Raw genomic sequence first — 10517 nt, forward strand, 5'->3', positions numbered from 1 at the left:
TATAGTTATGAAAGTTACCAACATTATTCATACAAAGTCACAAATTAATAAGTTATAGTTATTAAAATCACTAACATTTTTTCATGCAAATTCTTACAAAAAATAATTTACATTATTCAACACAAGTAATCACCTACATCTCTAATATAACTAATTTTACAACACTAGCGACATCTCATCTACACTAAATGTGGGTGTTGATCTACCCTTAACGTGGGTGTTGGCAAAGTTCAAACGATCAAATAAGAGTTAGTCGCGTCCAATATCCAAAATCCTCCATCCCACCAACCATTCAAACGTCAATATTCCTCAATACCCACTTTGCGTTTAGACTTTAGCCTATTATATATATACATTATCCTTTTGAACTTAATTAAACCCATCGCACCATATAAGATGGACCTTCTGATTCTCTTCATCTCCGCATGCATTACTATCGTAGTAGTCCATGCATTGCTTAACATGTGCACCCGCCGTCGTAACCGCCTCCCGCCGGGCCCAACCCCCTGGCCTATAGTAGGAAACCTACCACACCTTGGTAAAACTCCACACCACTCGCTAGCGGCTTTAGTGACACAGTATGGACCGTTGATTCACCTTCGACTTGGCTTCGTTGATGTGGTGGTGGCGGGGTCAGCTTCGGTTGCCGCTCAATGTTTAAAGACTCATGACGTGAATTTCGCCAGTAGACCACCAAACTCCGGAGCTAAGCATATCGGGTATAATTATCAGGATATGGTCTTCGCTCCGTACGGTCCACGTTGGCGAAGGCTTCGGAAGCTTTGTTTGGTGCACCTGTTATCTACCAAGGCGCTTAATGATTTCCGTCACATTCGGCAGGTTTTGCACTTTCCTTTTTTGTAAAATTCCATAGATTTACATATTTTCATCATTTTATCGGTTTGACCGGTTTGTGTTTCCTATCCTAATTAAAATTTTGACTGTTAGAAAACTTTTTTCCTAAAAGAAAATCGGTATATGTATTATAAATGATAAAATGAAAAGAAAACTCTAACCAAAACTTGTTGTTTATATCCTACTTTCACCATACCCACCATATGATGGTTAAGGTTAATGTCTCGTTTATTTCCCCATATCATTTTCATCTTTGCATGTTCACTGTGGATTAGTGGATACATCAGTACAATTTTGCCTAAACATAAAATACCCATACCAACATATTTCTATCATGTAGCTTTGACAAATTAACAAATAACTAGGTCATGGCTACTGTAATCACATTCATTGTTGGCTACGTTTTTTTTATTAAGAGCAACAATATCCTAAAATTTCATGAACCACACCGTGTATATGTGAATGAGAAGAGAATTTCAAAAATGAATTTTTTTTTTCTTTAAGGAACACCATATCGTTACCATGGCAACTAACAAATATTAGGATGCTCTAATATCGTAGATTTTGCAGTTTCACTTATACGATATCCTCTTTTTTTTTTTTTAATTTCCAAACCTAATTTCCGATGGAGAATCTGTTATGAACAGGAGGAGGTAGCTATACTCACACGCACTTTGGCGAGCGCCGGAGAATCAACAGTGCAATTAGATAAGCTACTTAACCTCTGCATCTCAAACGCATTATCACGAGTTATGTTAGGTAGGAGAGTATTCACCAATGGAGGTGGCGCCGGCGGCGATCCTAAGGCAGATGAATTCAAGGAAATGGCGACTGAATTGCAGGTCTTAGCCGGAGAATTCAACATCGGTGACTTCATCCCGGCGCTTGACTGGTTGGACCTCCAAGGCATCACCAAAAAGATGAAAAATCTCCATGATCGACTCGATGCCTTCCTTAACGTGATCCTTCAAGAACATAAAACAACTGCCGCCAACGGCGGCGCATCAGGTCATGATGTCGACTTCTTGTGCATGTTGCTTTCGCTCAGAGATGAGGCCGATGGAGATGAAGCGAAGCTTTCAGACGTTGAAATCAAGGCTTTACTTTTGGTATGTTTTCCTCATCATTTGTTCGTATTTAATTTGGCCAAGTAATAATACATAATAAAACAGAAATCGTTCATAATTTTAAATTATAAAAGACCAGTTTATAACCATGTAACTATAGTTACAAAATCAATTAAATTTTCATAATAAAAATTCTTAATTTCTAATCATTTATTTTATATAATTATTGATCAAGAAATATAACAAAGTTTTAAAGTTATTTATCTTACACAAATTAAATGTTTCTATAAAAGTTCTAAACCTTTTATTTAAAATCGTAAGGTCATTAATTGGTCATTAATTGTAATTGTAATTTTAATAATATATTTTCATGATACATGTCATAATATTAATAACGAGTCGTATTAGGATAACACATAGTAAAAAAAGATTAAATTTACTTTTTTTTATTAATATAGGGATTTAATATAAATAAAATCCGTCTCTTTATAATATTATAGGAAACTAACGTGACAAGTTTAAATCCTAAATCCACTATGTTTAGTAAATTGTTAGGATTGAATGATTGATCAACAATAGCGGCGGAAATCTGAAATTTTAATGAAGGCATGCCGTATGCACTACTAAAACTTTTTTTTTTCAAGATATATGTATTATAAACATAATTTTGGTAGCTTTTATATATAAGACACTTTCGAGATATCACCTTCGGATGTTCTTAATAAATACGAAACATCTATGTTATAAAGGTTATATATTGGTCGATATTAACCGTCTAGCATGAACTAACAATACTTTTTATGCGATTGGGGAAAACATGTCTTCGTCATCTAAGTTCGAGTTTCATCTGGTCATCCAATGATTAGAAGAAATATAAAATGTTGTTAGGTTTATGTGAAATGTGTTCTTGTTAATTAAGATTATATATCGATGATCACTTGGAAATTAAACAGTTTGAAAGTAGCTGTCGAAGTGAGAACGGCTTCAACTTTTGGGTGATATACGATTTAAAAATATAAAGTGTGCTTTTTGATATTATTTTTTTAAAAGAAAAGTTATAATAATTAAATTTACTATTTATTCTAACACTCTAACCAAATTAAAATTCTGAATAGGTAATATCAATTCGTGATAGAAGGAAAGTTATCTAATTCATAATGATGAATTGTTTTGCATGATTTATTAGAGGTCCCAAAATAAAGATGGTCTTGTACTTGTGCCAAAAATAGCAAAAGGACTCGTACTGGTATAGCTTTTGTACTGTGATTGTGTGTCTTCTTTTAACAACAAATTAAGATGTAAAAACAAAAGAAAAAATCGAAATTTGAAATTTTGATAAATAACTAATATATTATATACTATATTACACAAATTATATTAATGATGTAATAGCTTAATCCTTTTAGATAAAACTGGTGTTTGATAAAACCAAATCATTTGGTGTGTGAATCATTACAACTTCTTAGTTGTTTAGAAAATATGTGTTTTTTTTAACCGATACTTAAAGTTGTATTAAATGTATTGAATGATTTGACTAATTTAGAGGTGATATGAATAAATTTATTTATAGGTTATCAACAATTCTTACGTTACTATTTTTTACCGATTCAATCTAAATATGATATCTCATTGTATCAATATCGCCTAGACAATCTAATATAATTAAAACGTCTGATTAATCGTTATTAATTTTTCAGAACTTGTTCGTTGCTGGAACGGACACATCATTTAACACAGTGGAGTGGGCAATAGCTGAACTCATTCGCCATCCACAAATATTGAAACAAGCCCAAAAAGAAATGGACATTATAGTTGGTCGAGATCGGCTTGTAAATGAATTAGACATAAGTCAACTAACATTCCTTCAAGCGATTGTGAAAGAAACCTTTAGGCTCCATCCGGCAACCCCACTCTCATTGCCAAGGATTGCAACAGAGAATTGTGAGGTCAACGGGTATAACATTCCAAAGGGATCCACCCTCCTTGTTCATGTGTGGGCCATTGCCAGAGACCCAAAAATATGGATCGACCCACTTAAATTTAAGCCTGGTCGGTTCTTGCCTGGAGGTGAAAAGTTCAATGTTGATGTAAAGGGAAATGATTTTGACCTCATACCATTTGGAGCTGGACGAAGGATTTGTGCGGGCATGAGCCTAGGGGTAAGAACGGTCCAATTGCTCACTGCAACACTTGTTCAAGCCTTTGATTGGGAATTGACTAATGGGTTAGATCCAAAAAATCTGAACATGGAAGAAGCCTATGGGTTGGCCCTTCGAAGGGTTGCACCCTTAATGGTGCATCCAAGGCCGAGGTTAGCTCCTAATGTGTACATTAGTGGCTAAAGTCAAGCTTAGCTACGTTCTAATGATAATAAAAGATTAAAAGATTATCTATTTGATATTCTCTATAAAATATGCAAAAAGTAATGTTGAGATTAGATATATGTGACTTGACAAAAAAAATTAGAAACTTTTAATTTTTATCTTGCTTTGTAATGCTTTTACATTTGAATATGGAAATATAATTTTATAATTTTAATCGTGCAGTTATGAGTTATGAAATACCTTTTGATTTTAATAATATTTAAAATGGTAGGTTTTAATGAAAACACATTGGCAATAAGCTAAAGTTTAAAGTGAGAAGTATTACAAGTCGATATCACAAGATAGGAGATATGACTACCATATTAGTCAATCCAAACTATGTTTTCTATATTTATTGGAAATTAAATGAATACAAAACTATATAATCAAATAAAAACGTCTATTCAACTTCTCAACTTTAGAAAGGGCAATATTTCTGGACCGCCAAAGAATCCATATGAGATAAGACTGTGGAAATGCCAATTGAACTAGATAAGAGGAATTTACTGGTATCAAACTAAATAATATTAAATATAAGGTAAAACATGATACCAAATAACACATATAACTATAAACCTTTAATATATGATGTTTACGCGTCATAAGATTACATATGCGATTCCACATGTTTGTATCTTTATGCATGACCCGTGTGTACCCCATTTTCTTAGCCCTCAAGTGCATCCTATAGTACGTTAAGGGTACCTAATTGCAAGGTAGTCATCTTTGCAGATTTTAACTTCTTGGTTTCATTCTCTAACTCTGATTGGGTTGGTTGTCATTCAACGCATCAGTCAACTAATGGGTTTTGTGTTTATCTTGGTGATAATCCCATCCCCTAATCCTCTATCACACCCCAAAACCGGAACGGCGGAAACGTTTGGGGGTGGAGGACGTCATGTACAGTATCACAACAAAGCATAATAGTAAACAAGCAACTACATCATCCATTGCATTAATAATATAGTTTAATACAAGTGTGTTCTGTGAAGTTTATAAGACACAAAAAATGTAAATCAAAATAAGAGATGAGTCTTGAACGAGCTCCATCTTCTCAAAACCTGGCATCGGTACCTGTCTACTGATGACCTGAGAATACAAGTTATTTTGAAAGAGATGATCAGCTTTAAAGCTGGCGAGTTCATAAGCATTTTAGTGTCATTGTTTGTAAGAAAATATTTGTAAGTGTTTGATGTATAAGTTTGTAAATGTTTGTAGTGAATGTTTGTATCTCCTAAAAAATCCTATATTTTCTACTAAACGTAGCCTTCTACCAAGACATCAAATGTTCTGTATGTTTGTTTCTTGTAAAAGTGTGTATTTTCCCAAGTGTGACTATCATTAACCAAAAATATAGTTTTTACATTACCGTTTATGTGAGAAGATCACCATATGAATTCAATGGAAAAATAATAAAGTATTGTAGTGTTGTATTATGGTAACTACTGTTGTACCAACTACCTTAAACCGGTTGTTAATTAAGGTATAATGTGATATGTGTGACAACCTGAAGTTCGTACCATTATTTGTAATCCTTTTCATAATCCTTTTCGTAAATCCATTTGTCGTTTCCAAATTTGTTTCCGTTTACGTTATTAAATTAAGTTATTAAATTGAGATTGCTATTATGACTTAATGGGTGTCCCAAAGTGTTTAGAACTCATATTAACACCCCATTCTATAATCGGAAGATTTTTAGAATTGACCATATCGGGTTACGGCAACTTGATCGGGTGTGACCAAAAGCCACGACTAACGTCGGTATCGGGTAGAATTCCAATGTGTCCAAATCTTAGACCATATTTAAAGAGGATTAAGCTTCCATTTGAAGCTTTTTCTCTCTCTCACTACTCTCTCTCTAACCTCTCTCCTCAAACCAAAGAATTAGGTCCAAAAACATCAATTTAAGGCTCAAATTCATCGAGGTAACTTCCCTAACTCATAGTATAACACCATTAGCCTTCAAATTCGTGTTTAATTTTTGGAAAAGGACCATATCCATGAGTTTACGGCCCTAGAGCATGCTTGGGCCGTAAACACATATAAAGAGGGTTTTTGAGCCTTAGAACCCCTCCAAACCAACTTTGGGGCTTAGATATGACTTAATGGCTTATCAATTCGGACTTAGAACACCTTGAACATTATTTTTGAGGAGTAAACATGAGTTTACTGCCCAAGAACATGCTTGGGCCGTAAACTCATCTTCATGAGGAGTAAACTCAAATCCAAGTGTTTAAATGCCACTTAAACACACCAATAGCCTTGGATTAAATTCTAGAACCAACCACAATCGATTTAGGGGCCGTAAACATGATGAAAACCACTCCTTTGAGTGTTCACGGCCGTAAACCCCTCCAAGAATGGGTTCCTGGGCCGTGAACTCACATACATATGTCATATGATGCCTTAAACTCATTCTAAGGCTTGGATAATTTGTTTGAATCACTTGTGATTGAATTAGGACCACCAAAACACTTTGTGAATGGAAACACAAGAGCTTACGACCGTAAACACATAGTTTACTGCCGTAAAATCCTCTAATGGTCCTTAAAATGTTCAAAATACTTTCCGATGCCTTAAAGCCAAACCTAGATTTAACCCCCAAGTGTTTCAAGGCCATTTAGCATCCGAAAACACCACTCACGAGTTCACGGATGTGAACTCATGTGGGTGTTGTGTTTAGGGCCCAAAACTCTTCTAAGAGTTTACTTTTGAAGAGTAAACTCCATTCCTAAGCCATATATGTCCGTAGATGTCACCCCGGGTCACTCCAAACACTTGATTTGAAGTGTTTTTGCGTATTGGAGTGTATAATCATATCTAATTAGTGGTTTGAAGTCTAATTAGATACATTTGTATGTCATTTCATATTACATAGGAACCTCACGTGTTATCAAGCCCCGAACCGACACTTAGCATTCAAACCGTCGCGTTTTCTCGTCTGGTGAGTTCATACCCCTACCATTTTTCAATGTTTTTCACTGTTTTCAGGGGGGAATACAAGCAAAGTACAAGGAATACTTGTACTCAAAACTTGTTTTTACATGTGTTATGTTTCATAATACATATGCTTTTAACACTGATAATCATAACAGATAACCGTTTGAATCATGCAGAACATGTAAACATATTATTTGTGAAATAAGTTATAAACTGTTATGTTTTATATTTCACAAAGGTTTTTCCCACATTATATCAGTTAAAAGCATAAAAATTGAACTTTGAACATGAAACTTAGTACACTGTTTTGTCCTCGGTAACACTCCACAGAGATACGCGAGTGGAGGATCATTGTTGTAACAGTATCTTTCTGTATTATTACTAGTAAATTTGTTATTCCTATAAATTGGAGACACGTCCTCGGAGAACACTCCACAGAGATACGCGAGTGGAGGACCGCACCCGTAACCAGAATCTCTTAGATAGGGAGCGTGAATTGAGTGTATAGATCTATACGGGGCTGACTACCCCACACCTGGCTGCTAGCTACAGCCGAACCGAAAGGTTCAAGGGTGACGAAAGTCATAAGGTGACGTGGACTACTTATTGCCATATCTAGTCTATCGTATGGTTATGGAACTCAGAATTTGGATAACAGAGATTTACTTGTTAGTAATAATGGATTTAGTAACTAGTTTACTTTGTACATGTTAGTTTTATATACGTGTTAAAACTAATACATTTCACAAGGACAACCAGGTTTTCAGTATACATCTTTCACATTTCGGATTGGTAACCAACTTTCTAGAAAATATGGGATTTTCCTGGGGAACATTGTACATAACCAGATTTGTGTAACAAACCAGATAACTAAACTTTACAATTCACAAGAGTAACCATGTTTTCAGTGTACATCTTTTACATTACATTTCGGATTAGTAACCAACTTTTAAGAAAATATGGGATTTTCTTGGTGTGTAACTTTTCAGAAACAGAAAGGGAACAAATACATTTTCAGAAAACAAAACCGCTTATGAACTCACCAGCTTTATGCTGATTTTCAAACTGCTTGTATTCTCAGGTCCGCAATAGACAGGTACCCAATGTTTCCTTTTGGCGAAGACGGAGTGCGTAGAAGACACGTCTTACTTTTGTTCATATATACTATGTATCACATTTTTACAACTTTACTTTTAAACAAATGTAAACTTTTATATGTAATGTAATGGTTGTTTACTTTACTTACTATGTGCATTGGATTTGATACTCAACGTGGAGTCTGCCCCGGAAACGTTTCCGCCTTCGGTTTCGGGGTGTGACAATATGATTGTACCATACTATAGACTAAAAACACGACGATGAAAGACGTCGGAAGAAATGACATTTGGTACCCCTAGACTTGCAAGTCCCACTATAGCGAACAACAAGGTGTAGGATAGTCAATCCAGTATAGATCTATACACAAATTCACGCTCTCCCTCTAGGAGACTCTGGATACAAAACGAGCCATGGCAGGTAATGCCATGCCCCGAAACCGTGGCTCACATTTATGTTATAGTATTCTTGTATATGTATTGTATGTACTAGTGTAATGTATGTTCTCTTGTATAGTGTATAGTATGTATTGTTTCTCATAATAGTATGTTCTCTTAGTTTCTCATAATAGTATGTTCTCTTAGTTTCTCGTAATAGTATGTTTTCTTAGTTTCTCGTAATAGTATGTATTAACTCATGTATCAACTGACTCCTTGTATGTTTCATTGTACTAGAAATAGTGAATAGTGCCTTCCTAAACTATACCTATTATAATTTACTAGCAAAGTTGTTTGTATAACTGAGTGTATTGAACTGAGAAAAAAGCTTTTATGTCTTATACATATATAAATAATAGATAACTAAGGATCAAACGACACATGGACAAACAACAGGGTACTCTAAATCCACAACCAAACAAGGAACATGAAATAAAGTGAGTTATCAGTCCTAAGTCCTTCCAACCGTACTTGTATAACTATATATGCATTAGACATGGTTTTGACAATATATAAGTTTAAAAGAGTTTAAATAAAAGGTTTAGCATGTAAGAACAAGTTTGAATAAGAGTTTAACATGTAAAAGAGTTTGATAAACATTTTGAAGTAGTTTGTTTGATAAAACAGCTAAAAGTATAGTAAATCCATTTGTTTCATAGTTATTAATCACATATGATTGATATAATAACTATAATGTTTAAACTTGTATTCCCCCCCCCCCCCCTATAGAAGCATTTAAAATCATTTAAAAGGTAGATTAAGGGGTATGAACTCACCTGTAGTGAGTGGTACGGAAGTATGTTTGGAAAAAGGATGTAGAGTGTCAGGTGAAACCTTGAGCACACAAAGATCCTAATAAATATATAATGACATGTATGCATATTTGATTAGTGTATAAACAACTAATTATAAGGGATAACACCCTAATAGACTAGGAAAACACTTTGATTCAAGTGCTAGAAGTACAAAGGGTTGCATTTAAGGGTTGTAGGGCCTCACATAGGAGTTTACGGCCCAAATGGTAATCCCCCATGAGTTTACAGCCCATGGGTTTACGCCCAATGAGTTTACGGCCGTAAACTCGTGGTAACTTGTACCATTTTGTGTGTTAAGGTCCTACGGTCTTCCTTGAAGTGTTCTAGACTTAGTTCCAAGGCTTAGGAAGGAGTTGTGGCAACATTGTACCACTAATTAGGGTTTACGGCCCAAGGAGATTTCCTTGGCCATAAACACCTTTTGTTCTTGAGTTCTTGATGTTTTCAAGTCCTTGATTCAACATCCTAACTAACTAAAAAGTATATGAGGTAGGTACTTACAATTTGAAGGCAAAAGGAGGATGTTTTCGGCCCAAAACACCTAAGTGTTCTTGGTGTTCTTGAAGAATGAAGAACACTTGAAGATATATCCAAATGAAGAGATTTCATGGATGAAACCATGTACAGTCACTAGATATAGAAGGTTACTAATAAATCAAAGGAAGAAACACTTACAATCTTGAAGATCTAAGAGAAAAGTCGGATGGTACTTGAGAGAGAATGAGTTCTGTGACAACCCGAAATTTCCATTCGGTCAAACCCTAAAAGTCAACCACTTCGTATCATAAGTCAATGTCATTATTTCTTATTTTTAAGAAATATAAAGTTCATTTGATTATTTTAATATTATTTTTAAGCAAACGGGTGAAAGAAAGTGTCGTCTCGGGTTTTGAATTTTAAAAACCGCAAACACCTCGCGTCTTAGAAATTCCCGACCAAAATTTT

At 34.8% G+C, this 10517-nt stretch overlaps 1 protein-coding gene across 1 annotated transcript; it reads left to right on the top strand.

Moving 5' to 3' along the window:
• The first annotated feature begins 389 nt into the window (after positions 1-389).
• On the top strand, positions 390-4483 carry LOC145052454 (flavonoid 3'-monooxygenase-like). The gene is made up of 3 exons (XM_079000281.1): positions 390-840; positions 1503-1964; positions 3620-4483. The coding sequence occupies exons 1-3, from the start codon at positions 397-399 to the stop codon at positions 4262-4264; spliced, it is 1551 nt and encodes a 516-aa protein (XP_078856407.1). The 5' UTR covers positions 390-396; the 3' UTR covers positions 4265-4483.
• The last annotated feature ends 6034 nt before the right edge of the window (positions 4484-10517 follow it).

This window comes from Lactuca serriola, chromosome 5 (assembly GCF_051521515.1).
Source record: "Lactuca serriola cultivar US96UC23 chromosome 5, Lser_US96UC23_V15, whole genome shotgun sequence".
Taxonomy (NCBI): domain Eukaryota; kingdom Viridiplantae; phylum Streptophyta; class Magnoliopsida; order Asterales; family Asteraceae; genus Lactuca; species Lactuca serriola.

Coding starts and splice junctions, on each gene's coding strand:
- LOC145052454 (XM_079000281.1), top strand. CDS start 397: ATGGACCTTCTGATTCTCTTCATCTCCGCATGCATTACTATCGTAGTA. Junction 841..1,502: donor ATTTCCGTCACATTCGGCAG/GTTTTGCACTTT, acceptor TGTTATGAACAG/GAGGAGGTAGCTATACTCAC. Junction 1,965..3,619: donor AAATCAAGGCTTTACTTTTG/GTATGTTTTCCT, acceptor TTAATTTTTCAG/AACTTGTTCGTTGCTGGAAC.